At 34.2% G+C, this 19829-nt stretch overlaps 2 protein-coding genes and 2 long non-coding RNA genes across 12 annotated transcripts; 2 read left to right on the top strand and 2 right to left on the bottom strand.

Moving 5' to 3' along the window:
• Window positions 1–63: 63 nt before the first annotated feature.
• LOC142546874 (GTP 3',8-cyclase, mitochondrial-like) lies at window positions 64–4727 on the bottom strand. 7 transcript variants are annotated; one of them, XR_012820531.1, is made up of 7 exons: window positions 4507–4727; window positions 3234–3854; window positions 2897–3064; window positions 2623–2814; window positions 1951–2014; window positions 1656–1745; window positions 64–548 (listed from the first exon to the last, which is right to left on the bottom strand). XR_012820531.1 is itself a non-coding variant. In XM_075654833.1 (7 exons), exons 1-6 carry the CDS (start codon window positions 4564–4566, stop codon window positions 1662–1664), a joined length of 1194 nt encoding a protein of 397 aa, XP_075510948.1. In that variant the 5' UTR covers window positions 4567–4722; the 3' UTR covers window positions 64–548; window positions 1656–1661. The 7 variants fall into 7 exon arrangements, 5 of the variants coding, with proteins under 5 accessions (XP_075510948.1, XP_075510952.1, XP_075510951.1 ...); XM_075654833.1 differs by having other exon boundaries at window positions 1951–2019; window positions 4507–4722; XM_075654837.1 differs by having other exon boundaries at window positions 1951–2019; window positions 4527–4719.
• A 4653-nt stretch (window positions 4728–9380) lies between these two features.
• Window positions 9381–11369, top strand: LOC142546877 (uncharacterized). The gene is made up of 2 exons (XR_012820533.1): window positions 9381–9576; window positions 11044–11369. It is a non-coding gene; the product is annotated as an uncharacterized LOC142546877 (long non-coding RNA).
• A 1072-nt stretch (window positions 11370–12441) lies between these two features.
• On the top strand, window positions 12442–14432 carry LOC142546878 (uncharacterized). The gene is made up of 2 exons (XM_075654840.1): window positions 12442–12687; window positions 12963–14432. The coding sequence occupies exon 2, from the start codon at window positions 12982–12984 to the stop codon at window positions 14260–14262; it is 1281 nt and encodes a 426-aa protein (XP_075510955.1). The 5' UTR covers window positions 12442–12687; window positions 12963–12981; the 3' UTR covers window positions 14263–14432.
• Window positions 14433–15654: 1222 nt separating this feature from the next.
• Window positions 15655–19829, bottom strand: LOC142546879 (uncharacterized). 3 transcript variants are annotated; one of them, XR_012820534.1, is made up of 6 exons: window positions 19443–19829; window positions 19293–19332; window positions 18761–19021; window positions 18255–18364; window positions 16527–16606; window positions 15655–16082 (listed from the first exon to the last, which is right to left on the bottom strand). It is a non-coding gene; the product is annotated as an uncharacterized LOC142546879 (long non-coding RNA). The 3 variants fall into 3 exon arrangements; XR_012820535.1 differs by having other exon boundaries at window positions 18255–18361; window positions 18752–19021; XR_012820536.1 differs by having other exon boundaries at window positions 15658–16082; window positions 18255–18361; window positions 18944–19021.

Consider the following 19829-nt stretch of genomic DNA (forward strand, 5'->3'; position numbering starts at 1 on the left):
TAATTTTGATGGCAAAGCCTTCAACACAAGAAGAAACATCTTTTATACCTAGAGCATTTGGGAAAACATAACAAAATGCATTTAACACCAAGCCAAAGCAGTTAGTGACTTGTTTCTGGATACAAGGAATTTTATGAGACCTAGATATTAGTGCATTGGTCAACATATATATCCATCAAGACCATTGTCACAGCATGGTAAGTTCATTTTGAGTACAAAAATTTAAAAAACACCTCTTTCACAAGAGGATCCCATACATTTACAATCTGGGATTTCGAGAAAATTGGTGACTACAGGTGTTCAAAATACAACAAACATGAAGATTAATTTACAGTGGCAAATTTGTGTCACATTCAGCCTAATCAGGCAGAGCCTCAGTATATTACAGAAGTGTGTCCTCATATATAGTATTTTGCTTTGTTTCCTCTTTCGTTTTACTCTCCATTCTTTATACTCCCACTTCCCTTTTGTTTGTTCAACTTATGATCCACTATGTGAAAGAGTGATTGCCAGCTACACATAACTTCACTGAAAGCTAGATTTGCTACCTGAAAACAAGACAATAATTGTCAGTAAAAACATCAGAATGAGCAAAGAAATAATGTGTGTGTCAGAGAATCAAGAGAAAAAAAAAAGAATTGGAATTGTGGCCCGGCGGAAAAACAGAAGTCGAGAGAAATGACCACACAATAAAATAACAGAATCTTCAGTTGCAGGCCAAGTATGACCCGGAAGACCAGAAGTGCACGAGTTCAAAAACCACTTAACTTTAGTTTTTCTTCAATCAGGGGAAATGAAAAAGATTTTCTTTAAGTCCACTCGGTGAAAAGGAACCGTAAAAAGAAAATTTAGAAGCATTTTCATAAAATTGCCATTTCAAGGATTTTGTGGCTAGGTGCGCTTATTAAATCCACAAGACTATTATTAGACCTAAAATTTCGCACAAGGAATTCAGACCTTAAGAAAAATCATTCACTTCAATTGAGAGAGAGAGTATTAAAAAATTGTACTTGTTCTTGCAAATAAAACAAGATATGGAAGACCAAGAAATATGCTCAGTTGAGGTATGTTGAAAAGTAGATATGTGCTAGCGGTTGAAACACGAAACGTACAAAAGAAAATAAGCATGCTGATGAGAATGATAGAAGTAGCAATCATCAGATAGAGACTGCAAAAGAGCCAATGAAAGTGGATATTACATTCATAATGGAGCGTCAAACGACTACTATCAATACATGAGGCAAAAAGGAGACAGAAAGATGCCACAGAAATATACCATATGTTTAGTAAAGTTGAATAAGATGCCATAGTTCAGTCCATAAGTATTCTAGTGCATGTGCCTGGTCTATGTAGTTGTCCAGTGGAGTATTTGTGCTGGCTTACTTAAATGGATAACGAGACCAAAATTTTGACAATCAGCCAATTCTTGCAAGACCGTAACAGATACGGCCTAAATGTACTGGGATAATATTAACAACATTTCATTTACTATAAATTTAATAGGTTGGTTGAATCTGGTGGAGCCTTTTCCATCAAAGAAGTACAAGTGTCGCCATCCTTTTCTGTTGAGTGGCACAAGGAAATGCAACTCTAAAAGCTCCAAGTAAAATAACTCAATACAGAAGAAAAGGTACAGAATAATGTAGAAGGGATACCTATCCTTAGCCACCAATATGTGTCATTGGTCTATTTGGTGTCTTCGCAAGGTCGAACATCCCAGCATGAGCCGCTTTCTTCCTCTTGACCTGGTGGTGAAACAAGGTTTAGAAATTAAAAACCACGAAGTACATAAACAAAAATCAATAATAAAACCCAGAACGGTAAAAGAGGACATGGCCACAAAAATTCAAACCCCACCACTGCCCTGCTTAAAAATCGCACAAGTCGTTATGGACTAGATATTGGGGTTTAGGTCTTCGAAACATTATCAAGCCAGCTAGAGTTACATACCGCCGCTCCTATAATTTCCTTCAGTTCATTATCAACAGCACCGTGACGCAAAGGATCCCTCAAGCTGACCTGACAGAAAAAAAAACTCTCAAGTTTAGGGCCTAAATTGATTGAATTCAAAAATTTAATTGGGATATAAATGCAATTTTTGATATTTTAAGGACTAAAATGAAGAATTTCGAAACTTTAAAGTTTGAAAAGCAATTTTCGAAAATTACTTGGGTAAATTCTTTGTTTTTCCGAGAATTATTGGGTAAAAGTGCAAGATTATCACTGATCATAAAAGTTTGAAGTACTTCACCCGAATGGTATCTGTAAACTTAACTTTCACAGAGCAGAAATTAAATTTAAAAACAAAGTCTTTCGTCATAATGCTAATTTTTTTACGAAGCATGCAATGAATCCCAAGCCAACTACTCCTGTGAGTCATTTAGCTAGAGACAATCTACCATACTCCAGATCATTGGTTTCAATGATGATGTAGGAGGAAGAATATTTGACCAATTGTCACGAAGTTTTAACCCAACAGCTTCATTGGATGATCATGAAGAGAAAAAGAAGCCTGTACATACAGCTACTCACAGCATATAAGCATTATCTAAATAGACTAAATTACAAGATAGTGCCATTAAGATGTATAAGAATATCTGTATAACAAGTGAGAAGTTATACCTCTGAGGGACCAAAGAGGCAAACTTTAAAGTTCCCATCAGCTAGAAGTCTGAGTCTGTTACAACCAGCACAAAAATGCTCCGTCATTGATGTGATGAAAGAAACCACACCCAAATGACCGTCTATCCTGAAGTTCTTGGCTGTTTCTGTGGGATCATCCTGAATCCTTTTAAGTCCTGTAAATTTTTTAACCTGCTTGGTGATATTGAGCCATTTAAGGAATGCTCAAGGAATTTTAAAAGTTAAAAAAAGGACCTGTGGGTTTCCACCTTACCATTATATCCAACATTTCAGAGTAAGGTACGAGTTTCTTCACATTCCATACATTCCCATCAAAAGGCATGAACTCAATGAACCGCACATTAATTGGCTTCTCACGTGTCAGTTCAACAAAATCACAAATTTCATCGTCATTGAATCCTCGCATAACAACACAGTTTACCTGAAATACAATATACATAAAGATATGGACATGGATAGTTTGGCTGAAGATCTTGAAAGCAGAAAAGTCCTGACTATTAATGCTGGATACTTGATTTAGCAGCTCGCAAAATTAAAAAAGAAGAAACAAAGCCAAAGTAATGATATATCGAGAATGCTATAAAACATACTTTGACAGGATTATATCCTAATTCTATAGCAGCATCAATTGCTTTCATCACTCTATCATGGCCTTTACGTCTAGTCATGAATTCAAACTTTGCAGGAACCAATGTGTCTAAACTTATATTCAGCAAGCTAAGTCCACATTCTCTTAATCTTGGAAGTTTATTTGCCAGGATAAGTCCATTGGTGGTCATTGCCAGAGTTTTTAATCCATTTAGACTTGACAGCCGTAAGCAAATTTCTTCAATGTCCTTTCTGATTGTTGGTTCCCCGCCGGTTAGGCGAATTTTTGTAACCCCAGAACTGACAAACAGATCAGCGAGCCGTATGATTTCATTCTGATACAGAAGTCGAGTGCTAGGAGTAAGTTCTAGACCTTCAGCAGGCATACAGTACTGGCATCGCAAGTTACAGCGTTCTGTCAATGAGATCCTTAAATAAGTATGTAGCCTCCCGAACGAATCAACCAACATATCAGATGCAGGATTATCTTTCTGTACATCTGGGGCTTGTTTTTCACATCGAGTAGCATATAACTTTGGCACAGTATCATTCATACAATCATTTCTCAGACCTGGACCTTTACCGCTTTTATTTAGAATCCGAGAGATAATAGAGTAGCTATCCTGTAAATTGCATTGAATATAATAAATACAATTGGCTGAGAATCAATCATAACAAGGTATAAATACCAACAGAAACATAAGAACTGACGCCATAAAAGTGATATAACAAATGGGAAAAGGAAATCAAAAAACAGAGGTGAATTCTTTTTATTTTTTTATATTACGAATATGACAGAAATATAATTTTCAATCACCAAATGTAACCTAAAGCTTAGGTGAAAGGCGCAAAGTTAGAGGCACACGCTTTATGGAAGAGGCAGTGTAAATGCAGCATATCTACACATGTAGCAGTGCATAAGAACTAGGGGACTGGGTTGGATAATTAACTTCGACGTTACCAGTAAAGAACCTGTCAATTTAGACTCTTCTCCAACCAATTTTTTTTTAAAAAAATTGCACCAATCACACCAACAAGATACAGTATTTCAACCATTTATAAATCAAAAATCAAGATCAAATTAATAAATAAATCAAACCCATAAATACAAGGACCATTTACCATCACCACACGAACTCAAAGAAAAAACCCTTTTATCCCGGAATCATAACAAACCATAAACCAAACAATATTTCACTTTTGTTCAATTTTTCCGACAACTATAACTACCAAACTGTCAAAATTTTGAAAAAAGAAAAGAAAAGAATAACCCACGGAGCTGAAAATTCTCAAACCCGAGTTCCATTCAGCAATCTTGGAGATGTAGGACCGCATATTGAATGCAAATTATGATCATTCCACTCCTTTTTTGTCCGATGAATGAAAAGGGAATTGGATTAGAATGAAGTATAACAACTGACAACCTCAGCCGACCCCGTCTCCCCACCTGCGTTCAAATCAAAATAGATAATATTGATTTTCACAATATATATATCTAATTATCATGTTGATATTTTATTTTTATTACAATCACAATTGGATTTTTCCTCCTATTCTTTCCCAATTAAAAATTACATCATCAATGTTTTTCCCTTTTTTAATTTAATTAACTTTGACTGAGTGTCGACGACTCAAACCGAAATCTCTAGGCCTGGAAAAAAACCAACCCGAATCCCATCACATTCTCATCCCGAAAAAATATTGATCCGCATTTTTCCCCTACTAGAGTTTTCGATATTTTTTTGGTCCAGATTAATGTCGGGAGAGGGATCTAAAAAATAATATCATGTCTCGACCCAAATATTTTAATAATTTTTTTTAAAAAATACTACAATATTATTAACATATTAGGTTGGAAGATTGTAATTTTAAATAAAAAAAATATTGAGTCGAAGCTCATATAAAAATTGATTAACATATTTAAAATGAGTTTGTTCATATACAATGATTTTAGGGCTTAAATTTAAATGATTAACTAATTCATCCAAAAAAATCAGATACACAAATATTATAATTCAAATAAAATTATACAAAATTAAAATGAGTTTATCGTCATTTTCTCTAATTCAGCCTAAACTTAGAACAATGAAATGAACACATTGTTGTTTTCACTCTTATATTTATCGGGATATCATCTCCTTATCTGACGAGATTTTGAACTTTCGGGATATCTTCTTCCTACTCGATGAAATCTTAAATATTCAAGTCTCGATATTTTCAGGTATGAGATAGGAAGAAAAAAAGTATCGATTCTTATTGGGACTAGAATTGGATAGAAGGGTTATGGGACGAATCCTGACCCGATCTCACAATAGAAATCTCGAGTTCAAAACTCAATGATAAAAATCTCCTCTTCAACTAACATAAATATAATTTGATAATTTTTTGAAGGTCAAAGTTTTCCTCATCAATTATCAAAATATTCCATTAATTATACAATATACTTTTTCATTAAATTACAAAAATTTAGAAGTTTTAGAGATTTATATTTTTATTTATTACAATTTAAATAATATTTCACTCTTGTTGTGATATACAGATTGAGTCATTTAATCAATACTATCATGAGATATTTAAAAATTTTGTGTGTGTATTGGATGATTGATTTTGTAAATAATATGATTAAAAATATGTTTTGGAAGCTGTCAACGAGTAATGAAAATATGGCCAAAACTTGTGTGATACGGTCTCACGTATCGTATTTTGTGAGACAGATATCTTATTTGGATCATCCATGAAAGTATTACTTTTTATGCTAAGAGTATTACTTTTTATTTTGAATATCGGTATGGTTGACTAGTCTCAAAGATAAAGATTTGTGATACCGTCTCACAAGAGACCTACTCTGAAAATATTCATGTCATAGACATGTATTTAAATCGAAATATTTAATCTAAGTCGGCTTGAGATATTTATGTTATACTTATATTTAATTGAAATCGTTAAATATTGTTTTTGAAACATTGTTTCGTGGTCTCAAAATATTTAATCAATGTTGACTTAACCCTTGATATATTTTTTAAAATATACATATATTTTTATCGATAATATCAATTCTATTTTTGAAATAGAATTTTGGACAAGAAAAAGTAATATTCGTAAATTTGGAAAACATTATGCTTTTATATATTATACTAGTGTCGGTAGGACCGAGTGTTTGCCGTTTTATCAAAAGCTATAGCTAGTGGTGATGGTGCAACTCAAATTTTTTAAACCGCACAGCAGTTCAAGCATCACGATTCGATCGCTCTACCAAGCAGGGAAAATTATTGCACCCAACAATCTCAAAAGATATAGCTAGTAGTAATGATTCAACTCTAATATTTTAAATCGCACAGCAGCTCAAACACCACGATTCGATCGCTCAACAAACAGTGACAATTATTAAACCCAACAGTGTCACTTCACGCGCGATGCTTGCATACATAAATTTTAGTGTTAAACAAATTAATTTTTGTTAATTCGAGATATTTTATTAAATTTTAAACTTTAAATTTATTTTTATAATAATTTTTATGTTATAGATAATACGATTATTTAATTTAAGAATTAAAAATATAGACAAAGATAAGAAGTATTTATAAGATACAAATTTACTAAAATGAATTTAACGACGTTTATATTAAACAAAAAATATTTAATTGTTCATATTTGTCTTGGGTTGAATAGCAGCTGTCCCCTCGTAGGCTTGTATCAGTATTTGATGGTCGCCGCGTGTGAGCCGTTTGATTGAGTTGTTTAATTCATGACTTGTTATAGCAGTCGTATATTTTTTTTAAAATTTCTCATTTAACATTGTTTATTCTTTATGTCCAAAATTAACAGTGTTTATCAAGTTAAATTAAGTCAATGACAAGTGTTTGTAATAAACTGTGTTATATATATTTTTTATTCATGACTTTGTTCGTTATCTTTATTTGATGTTTAGTGTAAATAGTAAAATTACAATTAATTAATGAAAATAATAAAACAATTCTGCAATAGATTCTGAGACAAATGTAGGGCTGAGCTTTATGCTGGCTTGTATATTAAAAATAAAAGATTTGATTTTTTTTTTTTTTTTTAGTGAGTGTGTCTTATAGATACATTTGTGGTTGTTGCGTGATTATAACTTATAATGTAATTTTTTCCTGATAAATTTTGTGGTGCAGTGATTTTGGTTCTACTGAACGATAGTGTTCTATAAGAGCGTTTCTCTATTATCAAAGCTGCGGACAGTCGTGTGCTATGACTATTTTCCAATTGTGGGAGAGTTTGAATTAATTTGAGTGGCAAGTCTATGTTTTGGGAAGTGATCCTACATTAAATAAATCTTATTTATGAAAATTGCTTCTTTTTTTTTAAAGATGCCTCGAGCATCCGAGCTAGATTGCCATTTGCCTCTGATAGCTGTTATCATCCTGGTTCTCATTTATTTACTAAAAATATACAAATTGGAAGATAAGTGATCTTATGTGATTTCAGCTGATTCGGTTTTCAAATAATACTAGCTGCATGGGCCATGAACTGTTGGCTTTAATTATTGTCGTTTGTGATATTGATTCACTCGAGCAAACTAGAAGTTGAAAATTTTTGAACTTGATTTTGTATATGCAATAGGTTCGACAACTTGGTCTTCGAAGTTCCATCCGTTGGCTTCAAGTTCAGTCCTCCTTTGATCTTGTAAGACTTCTGCGTCTCATGCGATGTTATTGCTTTCTCTGCATTGATCCATGGGCAGGGGTGCATGCTCGTTGTTGTGTGTTGTGCATTAATCATGATTTGGCATGTTCATGTTCTAACGGACGAAGAGATGACAGGATGCAATCTTACTGTGCACAAATTTTGTGATCATATTATCCTCGGACAAAATGCGGGTATTTTGTGTAGTATATAACGCGAAGGGAATAAATTTGAGGAAGAATTTTCGATCAATTATAATTTAAGGAAAATTTCAGAGGATAAAAAAATTCCCATTTTTCATTGTATTATGTCTTTTTCTGCTTAAGAATACTTGTGATTACTTCCTACTGCCAGTCCCATCTTACAAGGAGTGGATCTGTTCCCGTGAGATTATCAGTTTTCCCCTTTTACTGTCGTTTTTCCTGTTTTTCTTCATCAGATCTGCCAATTAGAAGTGGTCAGGGGGAAGATAATATTTATTCAGGGAATAGGGCCTGCTTGGAATCTATGACAGTGATATGAGACATGCATAAAATTACGTAGGCTTTAAAACAAACTGGCTTACGGAACATTGGTGTAATTTTTTTCAAATATAATATTTGTGATCAACTGCTGTCACCATTACCTTTTTTGTTTTAAATTTCACTTGTGAACAACTAACTTAATTTTTTAATCAATTTAGTTTCTAAATTGGCTCATCTATTGGACCTTCATTCTGAACTCAAGGAATTGGTTCCATTGGCATTTTTGCTCAGGTTTGTCCTCTTCCTTCTCAGTCTTCTTCTTGCCCAATTTGTTATAGTTCTCTGAACTCTCTTTTTTTTCTTGTTTTTGTTCGTTTAGCTAATATGGGACGATGCTCTTGGATTGGCGCTCGAGAGGCCAAAGAGTGTCACAATGGAGTGGCTTGAAAGTTACTGCAAGAAAGTAGTTTGAACTTGAAATTTCAAAGGCATAGATACGATAGTTTTAACTGTTTTCTTGGTAAAAAAACATGTGGTAATTGAAAAGATGTGGATAATACGTAGTGACGATGGGATTCTTTTAAACAATGTTCGATTTATTATTTAATCTGGTCCATTTTCAATAGCTGTAAAAGTGAGTTCTAAATAAATCCTCTCATTCAGAATCATTAACAAGAAAGATAAATGATCTCATAATTATTTATAAGATGACAAAAACTTGTGTGAGACGGTCACACGAGTCGTATTTTGTGAGACGTATCTCTTATTTGGATCATCAATTAAAAATTTTATTTTTTATGCTAGAATATTACTTTTTATTGTGAATATCGATAAAATTGACCCGTCTTACAGATAAAGATTCGTGAGACTGTTTCATAATAGATGTAACCAAATTACTATCTCATCAATTAATCAATTAACCCACAAAACCACATTGTCAATTAAAAAGATTTTTTAGAACAAAATCAAGGAGTGCCACGTGGCTTTTCATAGAGGTGGTTTCCTCATGGAAATTATCGGCACAAAAAAGTCACTCTTCCCTACCCCATGGGCCTTTTTTTTGCGACATTTTTCTGGAAGAGAACAAGTTTATTGCCTCTCTGCATTTTCCTGCACCAGCGTCTTACTCTGTCCCGACCCTCCGTCGTCTCTCCGCCAGAACTCTGGCGGCGCCGTACGTTGACGGCTTCTTTACATCTGTAGCCCTTGTGAAAATAAGGTACATTTGTCACCGTTGGCCCTCAAATTAGCTTGATTCAGCCTGTTAAGTTACCTGAATTATGCTTCAGGGCTTCTGGGTTTGGTGATTCTAGCTTATTTTGTTGTTTTGATTTCCAATTTACTGCTGGTGTTCGAAGTTATCGGAGTTTGAATTTCAGTGGTTGTTTGGAACTGATTTAATGATGTGGTGAATTAATCAAGTCTTGAATGCGGTTAAATCGTAGTGTACTTGGAGTGGCAAAACTTCAACTTTTAATATGACATTAGGTTTGGATTTTTGCATTTGAGGCGAATGTTCTTGCTGATCCAACTCTACTTCTAGTCTTTCAAGAGTTTGATCGATTGTGGTTATTTTATAGCCATTATTTTGAATTTGGAGTCTTGCCGTGGCTGATTCATGTTGTTTGTGGTTTCATTGCGTTTCACCACCTTATATCATTGGATGGTTTGCTAACTATACATCAGTGGTATTACTGAATAGCTTTGTCGCTAAAAAGATAAACCAGCAATATAAACTAGATTACTGGAGGCAAGTCATTGCTGTAGCCAGTTATCAAGCATCTTTCACCTACAACCTTAATAGTGGTGGTTCTAATCATCTTAATTGAATTTGGGGAATAAAAGTAACTCCTTTAAAAAGAAAAAAAGGAAATTTGCAATTGAAAAATTGGTTTCAAGGGACATTGTGGTGGGAACTATGTTTACAGAACTGTGGAAGGATGTTATTATATAACTTGGAGTTGGATGTCAGTTTACAGGTCTGCGAACAGTTGTGAACTATAGAAAAAATAAGGAGTATAATTTTTTCTATAAGATATCATTTTCCTATGATTTGGATGAGAATAATTCTCTACCAATATCTATGAAAACATTTTGTGGTCTTTGTATATATGTGCATAGTGTGTACATGACTTTACTCCAAAAACAAAATTTTGCTATTTTGGCTTTGCCTTTACAACATATAATGTCATTTCTTTCAGAAGTGATATCAAATTGAAGATTGTCTCTTCCATCCACGACCTATGCGGGGATAAAAGATAAAAGCGTTTGTAGTTTATCAAAAAACGTAACTTTTGACCCCAGTTCCTATGTTTTCAATCACTTGTGAATTACACAAGAACCTTTCTTGGCTTCGCCTAAAGCCAAATGCCGGTTTTGTTCCTCAACCAAGGGCACGCCATCATCTTTCTTCGTAAATGTCATCTTTTGGAATCCAACCACACCTCAACTAGATCAGAAATACAGAATATTACAAATAGTAATTAAGAACAACTATTTATGGTTTGTTACATGTGGATTGGTTGGTGTCTATCCCATCAAGAGTATCAAATATCATCAAAGTTGGACTGACCATTAACTGAACATTTTATTAAGAGGAAGACATCAAAAAACATCGCTAAGCCTCATTATTATTGATCTCATTGTGGTGCTGAGCTTGTTAGTTGACATTGTTTCTTCCACTCAGGTTCAAGAATGAAGCAAGAATTAAAGCAAAAGAGAGGTGGTGTACTATATTTGCCTCAAACACTAATCCACCAGAGGAATCAAACATCGCAAAAACCAGTGACACTGCCCGAGGGCCTCCATTCCTCACTATTTTGGCAGGTTTTGTAGTGTTATTTGGCATATTTTGGATCCTCGGATCCATTGTTATGTGGCTTTTTGGCTTCTTAGTCCGTCCACCTCATTGAAATGAGGCTGTTCTTTCACTCGTATTTGTACTTAATACCGTAAACAGCGTTTTGTTTGTTGGGTGAGTGTTGGATTATCAAATAATCATCCTAAGGCCTACACTGGAGAAGCATTTTCTTGATTAGTGATCACACTTAGGTGTTACATACCAAACACCTTCCAGTTGGGAGAATGTGAAGTAAACAGATTAAAATGTGGAATAGGGATAGTTTATTAGGCCGAAAATTAAAGAAAAAATGGCGTAAACGAGTTAAAATGCTTAATTTAGTCCCATCGTTAATTAATTAATGGAGATACCAAGAGGGGACCAATACTGTCCATTTCAAAAACATCAAGGGCCAAGAGCGCTTCAGTGGAAACATGAATAGCAAAAACATTTTAGTGGCAAATATTAAGGACAAGGAAAAGCGATGATACCCGTTCAATTGTTTCTTACCATCACTTCGATGTTTCTCATGTTATGCTATCACATGCGCGTGCTTTAAATTATTTATATTATTCAGTATTAAATTCTCGATAATTGTAGTTGTGTTTTTTACAAAATATAATAATGAGTTTACTAATACAGAGCATGGAGTGGGGGGACATAAATTATTTTATTTTGTTGGAAAATGTCACGTCTTCTCTCATCAAAATAAAATACTAAAAAAAATAAATTAGAAAACTTGATAGGATCACATTTGGAAATGAGTAGGTATCTTGTGAAACGATCTTACGAATCTTTATCTGTGAGACAGATCAATATTATCGATATTCACAATAAAAAATAATACTCTTAGCATAAAAAATAATACTTTTTCATGATGATCCAAATAAGAGATCTGTCTCACAAAATACGACACGTAAGATCGTTGCACACAAGTTTTTTTCTTTGGAAATTGGCTTCAACACTTAAAAGTTTAACTAAAAATTATGACCAACAAATTTTAATTTACTCATGGATCAGTGAATTGGCACCTTCTGGATTAGCAAAATATAGTCTAATTAAAAAAAACTATTTTATAATTTTAATGTTATTTATAAATATAGCGATCCACATATGAAGGAAATTACAAATTTTACATATTAATTTTTTTTAAGAATAAAAAATTTAAAATTATGAAGATGATGAAAATATGGGGCCACCACCATTTCTAAATTCTGATTGCACGTTAAAGTCGCGTTTTGGGCAGATTCATAAGAACACGCGTACAGCCTCGCAGCTCACCGTCGACTTTCTTGTTTAACCCTTTGCCGCTGCGCTTGTTTTCTCCTCTCATTCTCACAGTCTCTCTCGAATAATCCATAATTCCGCTGTTTTATTCTCTCTAAACACATGAATTGGGAATCCCACTTATCAAATCAATAGTGGATGGAAGAAAAATCAAAGAAAAAAGGGACAATGGGGATTCATTACAGATGAAGGGAAAAAATCCAGGTTCGATATCTCCTCTAGCTTTCTCTACATTTTTCGTGCTATTTTTATCTCCCGAGAAAGGCGTCAGAATATTTTAAAGTTTCGTCTTTTTTCAAGTAATGGGTTTTCTGGACCCTCTATATTTGTTAATCAAAGGTTGATTTTTTAGCCTTTTTATTTATTAGATAGAAAAATTCATTGGTTTCTGAGAATCAGTTCTGGAGTAAAATATTTAGTAACTGTGTTTTTGTCCTCGTTCCTGTCTGGGGTTAAAGTCGGTTTTTTTAATCTTGAAGTTTGGAGCTTTTGCGTGAGATGGGCGATGAAAATTTGATTGGTGAGAATTTGATGGATCTTGATTTGAATCAAGAACCTGTGGACCCACCGGTGGGTTCGGTTGAAAGATTTGGTTTCTTGTTGAATGAGTTGGAAACTGCACATGGTAGGATAGAGCAGAGGATTCGACAGCTCGAGGCTGTCACTGCTCGAGCAAGGCAACGCCAGAGGTGGCGACAAGCTCGAAATAACACGGAAACTGGTCATTCTTCGGGTGAATTAATGGTTGATTTGAATGGTGAGAGACTTGTTCTTGATGGAAGTGGTCTAGAAAGGACGATTGGGAGAGGTGAAGGTTATAAAAGAGATAGTTCTCATTTGGTGGCGAAGGCATTGGAGATGAATTTGGAGGTCAAGAAGGTTGACAAGGAAGGTGGGAGCTTTTACGATTGTAATATATGCCTGGATCTAGCTAAGGAGCCTGTCTTAACTTGTTGTGGTCACTTGTTTTGTTGGGTGTGTTTTTATCAGGTATCATATATTGATTCAACTTCGAAGGAATGCCCTGTTTGTAAGGGAGAGGTATCGGATAGCACGGTAATTCCAATTTATGGAAATGATAGTAGCGAGCATGTATCTGAGTTGGAATCTGGCTTGAAGATACCTCCAAGACCTAGAGCTCGTAGAGTTGAGAGTGTTAGGCAACAACGGCTAACTCGTGGTATGTCCAATCTTCCTGTTTCAGAAGCATTGAGGCGTATTAGGATTAGTCTTGGTGCTATGGGCGATCAGGCTCACGGGCAGGTTGCTGGTGTGGTTCCCATTATTGACTCAGGTTCTCAGGAGGCGCAAAATGCCGAAGCAGCTGGAAGCCGGCGTGAGAGGATCCAGCAAGTTTCAAGAGTATTAACAGAAAGTGCTGCATCTCTTTCTTCCCTTTCATCTGCTTTGAGTAACGCGGAAAGGTTGGTTGAAGACTTGGAGACTGTTATTAACAACCGGTTTCTACGAAGTGACTCACGAATATCATCAATTGCTGTTGGAAATCCATTTACTAGGAATGTTCCTGTGGTGCAGTCTGAACATCATCCTCCGGATTCAAATGGAGAGATCAACTCTACTTTACCTGTTCCATCCTCTGAAGTTTCTGGTTCTCTAGTGCACACCATGTTGCGGAGAAGTGGTGATGAGCTTGGTCTGCAGGTGCCCCCATCGTCATCTTCTTCTCCTTATTTTTCCCGAAGAAGAAGCATTATGGCACGGCTTAACGACCTTGATAGTCGCGATCTGCGCGAGACTAGAAGGAGAAGGTTGAACTGAGGCATTTCAATAGTGATGAAGCTGGTAATTTGGTATTTCCATGTGGACCTTTGTTTGATTATAAGTTCTCTTATGAACCCTTTATTTGTTACATATCCGCCAATTTGGTGGCTTTTATAGAACATGCTGCATTTGACAAAGTATTACTAGTTTTCTTCAGTCATTTGTTAGATATGCCCAGCTTTCGCAACTGGATGAGATGCACTTGAGACACCATGTATTGATCCATCGGATACATAAATTAGTTCAATAAAAACAATTTAAAAGTGAAATAAACTTTTAATAAAAATCATTTTGTTTTAGTAAATTTGAAAGTTACATGTAAAAATCATAAATTTCTCAAAAGGCTCTTCTTCACGACACCAAAGAGACTCAAAAAAAATCCTTCCAGGGTTTTATGTGCATAATGTTTTGTCTCCCTTATTTTTTCCTAATGTCACATTATGATTGTGCACAATTTTTTTTTTATTTGGAAGTAGCTTAAGCCCTCTGGAATTTTTATGGAACTAAATTTCTAAATCCTATTTTATAATTAAAATTATAAATGTTTTGAGATATTTACATTAAATTTTTAAAAATTGATCAGATTGACAAACAACAAATGCAATTTGAAATTAGAATTGGGAAAAGTTGAATATATAATAATAGCATATCAAGTCATGCACGCATAGAAAATTCAATCTAATAAATTTCTCAAAGACAACCGCATCCGATAATGCCATCTTATTGTGTATCTAGAATTTAGAAATGAATAATAATAAAGAAATATGTATACGTCACATATATTTCATGTCCAATATATTTTAGTTATCCTAAATTTCTCAGTACATTGAAAAAAAAAAATTAAAACATATATATCTATTAATTGTCTTTCTCCTTCATGTTTCTTATTTTCTTTTCATATTTTAAACAAATACTCAAAACTTTTTCAAGTTATAAAATTGATCATTAATCAGTAAGTATATTAATTTTGATATGATAATTTTAAAACATAATTTGAATGACAATTTACATTTGAGACTTATCAATATTTATAATTAATAGTTTATATATTAGAGTTTTTATTCTTTAGGGTGTGTTAACCCCAAAGAAGCATAGATTATCCATTTTGCATGTTTCTAACACTGCAACATATCCCTTCAACCGCTGTTAAAAAGACAAACTAATTGGTAAAGAAGAGTCAATGGATTCACACCAAACAATTTCATATTATCTAATGGCATATGAAAATAATTAAACTAAATTACATGAGATTAGGTCTCTTGTGATATGGTTTCACGAATTGTTATCTGTGAGAAGGGTCAACTCTACCGATATTCAAATAAAAAGTAATAGTACTCTTAGCATACAAAATAATATTTTTTCATGGATGACTCAAATAAGATATACGTCTTACAAAATACGACCCGTGAGACCATCTCACACAAGTTTTTACCATTGCATGAGAAATTCGTTACATATCTTTATAACATTTTCAAACTGCACGAATCGATCGACATTCCAATCCTCTAAAGTGCATTCTTTTGGTACATCATTTCCAATCTAACCATCACAATACAAATAAGAAAACACACACCAGCATCCAAAGCACCAGTGTTGTGCAGCAAACAACCAGGTTTCACCTTTCTCACATCTTCAATACGTGAGATGATTGGAATTGCATCGTGAGATTTTATGCAAATATGCAAGGACTGAGGTTACTCAATTTGCTGGACCAGAATCAAGTCTGGTTTTTTAAGGATCGTTCACCCATTTGGGGTAAAAGAAGACCAAGTCTGGTTTTATATCTGGAAATTCGTCGAAGTTTTTCTTCTTTTAACCTGCATAGAAGATGTCAATAGCATCGTCTTGTATCAGAATGTGCAAGCAACCAAAAGTACAGTGAAGTTGAATGTTTTAAGACAATCGATTAATAAAAAAAATGTATCTAGCATAAAAAAACCCTTTTTTTCGAAACTGAAGCAAAATTAGTGATATCAAAATGCAACACGTTTCAACCAAAAGCATCAATCCAGAATATACACAATGAATATTCCAGAATCTAAATCCCCAAGCAACAAGCTTATTACCAGTGCAGAACCTTGAACTCTTGTGCAGTACTTAAACAGCCACATACTTATATTCTCAAGATAAAAACAAGAACATGCCAGATCCAGTAAAGCCTCAGCAATATTGTTGCAAAGCAACAAAGATAATCTTCCATTCTGAAAGCCCATATGCTCATGTGAACATCAATTTATAAAAAACAATAAAAGCCAGTTTACCGTGAACGGACTGTCTTAGCACGTTTGACATGTCTATGCAACAGCACAGCCGTAGACAAATGCTCAACAGATTCCCCATCCTGGAATGACAGGCAATTTCTTACCTTTTAATACACAACATACTGCAGTCAAAAACATTAGAAAATGCATTTTTAGGCATATTGTGCGCGTGGACATGAAATTTCGAGAATCCAGATAAAGAGTGTTTTAAATTTCACGATCCATATATCCTCCCATTAGTTCAACCATATAACATGGCTTAAGGTTTAACACGTACAGTTTGAATCTTGTGGTAACAACAAATGTGGTATCCCATCCAGCATAAAATGTGAGTAGGCATATGATTATCGACATGGACCATAGAACTCTTGAATTATTTATTCTCAGAATGTGAATTACAGTTCATTTGCAGTCACCAGCCTGAATAGGAGAGAGTTATTGCATAAGAATTAGAGGTCCAAGGTCTGGCAAACTACTATTGCATCATCGACTACAATGAGGGCGTCACAATATGAATTCAGGGGATTGATGAAACACATTTCGAAATATCAATTAAAGATTAAACCAGACAAAGATCCCAAGGACAACCATAGGGCTTGCTAAAGAGCTTGAAGGCCCGCATTAAATGCTCAAAAGCTCTTAAGCCACCTCAGGAGCTTAAAATCAGTTGTCTAATATTTTATTACTTATATCAAAATAAAACTGTTATTATTTTTTGCATATATTGTGTATAATATCATTGTCACTATATTATTTTATCGCTAAAACTCATGAAACTATTCATAAGGTCAAATTCACGAGCTAAGCTCGTGATCTAAACTTACAATCATTTTAATATAAAAACTTGTCCACCAGACTTAACTCGTGAGCATGAGCATGAGCATGAGCATGAGCATGAGCCGTTTTATTTCAGACTTGATGAACTTGAGCAAACTTGGTTCATCTAATCGAGCTCAAGCCCGTGCCAATTAAATTTCACAAGTTCGACTCATTCACCCCCAATTAAGACCATAGCATTACATTTTAAAAATTAGCAGTTGATAAGAATCCCAAATTAACATTACATTTATAATAAACATAACTAGATTACAAACTGGATCCGGTCTTTCGTCCTATATATGCCATATGAACTCTCTTGATTAATCAGCTCATGGAGAGTTGCGAGGTTTGAGGATCAATGATTCCGCACATGCTTTAGGACTGTCATGAGCAGCTACAATTCTATCAAAATTACTTAACAACCATCAAACAATTACAGTATCATGAAAGCTTCTTAATTAAGTTGTACCATTTAATAAGACGTTTCCATGCAATTGAAATCAACAAAAGTATCGATCGATTTCCTTAGGTTGTGTTTAAATTCCAAGTTTGATGTAAGTAAAGGATTTGAAGTGAATTTCAATACACCAGTCACCATTCATTAATGATTTGAATCCATTGACATGTACGAAAAGAATGTAGAATTAGAACTCGATTTCAAATCCATGAATTTGATAACTATCCAAACAAGTTGAGTGGATTTCTATAGATGATTTGAAATCCCAGTCTTTCAAATCTTCTATCCAAATGCTGCCCCACATTATCAACATACACAATTAGAACAATTTTAATTGAATGAATATGAAGCTAATTTAACGAAAATAACCGAAAAAAAAAGGACAGTTCTAAAAAACGAAAAAATGGAAAATTGATATCTAAGGTACAATAACATCAATTTCAAGTACCAACATCATCCCCCTCTTCTTTGTTTTCTTCTTTTTTCTATGGAGAATCGAGATTAGTGGAGCTGCAGGCAAAGGTCTGGGAAGAGACTTTACAGCATCCACATACTGGGGCTGCTATCCAAGTGGAAAATGAGATTAAAGAATACATCTAAAACTAAACAAACACTCAAAATGACTAAAAACATCTTCACATTCTTATCAAAGATGTTCAAAATGCAAAACACAAGGCAAAGTGCACTTGGTGACTCAAAAAAAAAACCAAATAAATTCGATCAAACAAGCGAAGAGCGAGGATGAAACTATCATAATTTCATCAGATATGCATAGAAAACGTATGGGTCAAAATTCATATCATAGCAGGTTTAAGAAATCTTCAGTCTCAAAAGGAATTGAAGACAACCTCTACTTAACAATTTTTAAACAAAACTCTAGTATATTGAGAAAACAAAAATTATGAAGAAGTTGCAGCGGATAACTTATAATTTCCTTGAAGTACTCAACTGCCTCTACTTGAATTCCATGATGTATTTTTTGCCCACCATAAATGCTAGAAGCTTAATCAATCTGGTGGATGTGATGCTTTTTTTTCATGTTTGTGCCGGTTATTGATGTCAACCACCGATTAAAGAAGAAAGCATAAAAACTATGAGCAAAGCATGAGAATTGAATTGGAGAGTGTTTCCTGGAGCATGCCTGAGTTTCTTCAGGAAAACCATTCCTCAACCAAGACCGACAGAGGGAATAAATAGAAGCATTATCAGATATTCGGACCTGCGACACAAGGTTCACCAACAAAAATACGAAAATATTAGGCAACCAGTAGTAAACAAATCGTCAATTATTGTCTAGGACTACAAATTCGTCTGAATTTTTTAAATTACATTTTTTTACATTTAGTTATTGTATATGACTAACAAAAATCAAATTTCTGTGTCTGAGAAACAACTAAATCGATGACATTTGAAAATTTGACATATTTACATGTGTCTATGCTGAAAACCACACATCCAGAATTGCATAATCAATGTGATGATAAATTTACCTTTCGATCTCGGAAAATTGCAAAAGTGTCATCCTTATTTCTGTAGAGAAAAAATAAATAAAACAAACTTTGAGAAATTTAAAAAGAGAGGGAAGAGAGAAAGTGGTCGGAGCTATAAACATTTGAAAGCAAGATGAAGTAAAAATTCACCTTGGGTCTGTGTGGCTGTGCCTATCCAATGCTAAAACTGGAGGAAGACCTACCTAATTAGGCACAGAAAATAACTAATTAAAAATAATCAAGATAAGTGAACCATAAAAAATTGCATGCTTGTCATACTTCACCCGATTGAACTTTCCAGTAAAAAATTTGTTGAGCATTCTCTTTCATAAACTGAGTGGCTGAAACGGAAATCTCAGAAGAAAACGCAAATATATAGCAACTTTTATATACATATATGTGTTCAATACAATATCTCACGCATGCAAATACTGGGAAGAGATGGCAAATTGAGACAGTGAAAAAATGCAGCCTTATTATAAAGGTGTAAAGCCAAGATTACTGAAGGCTCAAGAGCAATCGAGAAATGCACCTTAT

This window comes from Primulina tabacum, chromosome 5 (genome assembly GCF_025594145.1).
Source record: "Primulina tabacum isolate GXHZ01 chromosome 5, ASM2559414v2, whole genome shotgun sequence".
NCBI classification, from domain to species: domain Eukaryota; kingdom Viridiplantae; phylum Streptophyta; class Magnoliopsida; order Lamiales; family Gesneriaceae; genus Primulina; species Primulina tabacum.

Coding starts and splice junctions, on each gene's coding strand:
- LOC142546874 (XM_075654833.1), bottom strand. CDS start 4,566: ATGCGGTCCTACATCTCCAAGATTGCTGAATGGAACTCGGGTTTGAGA. Junction 2,815..2,896: donor CTGAAATGTTGGATATAATG/GTAAGGTGGAAA, acceptor ATCACCAAGCAG/GTTAAAAAATTTACAGGACT. Junction 1,746..1,950: donor AGGAAATTATAGGAGCGGCG/GTATGTAACTCT, acceptor TTTCACCACCAG/GTCAAGAGGAAGAAAGCGGC.
- LOC142546878 (XM_075654840.1), top strand. CDS start 12,982: ATGGGCGATGAAAATTTGATTGGTGAGAATTTGATGGATCTTGATTTG.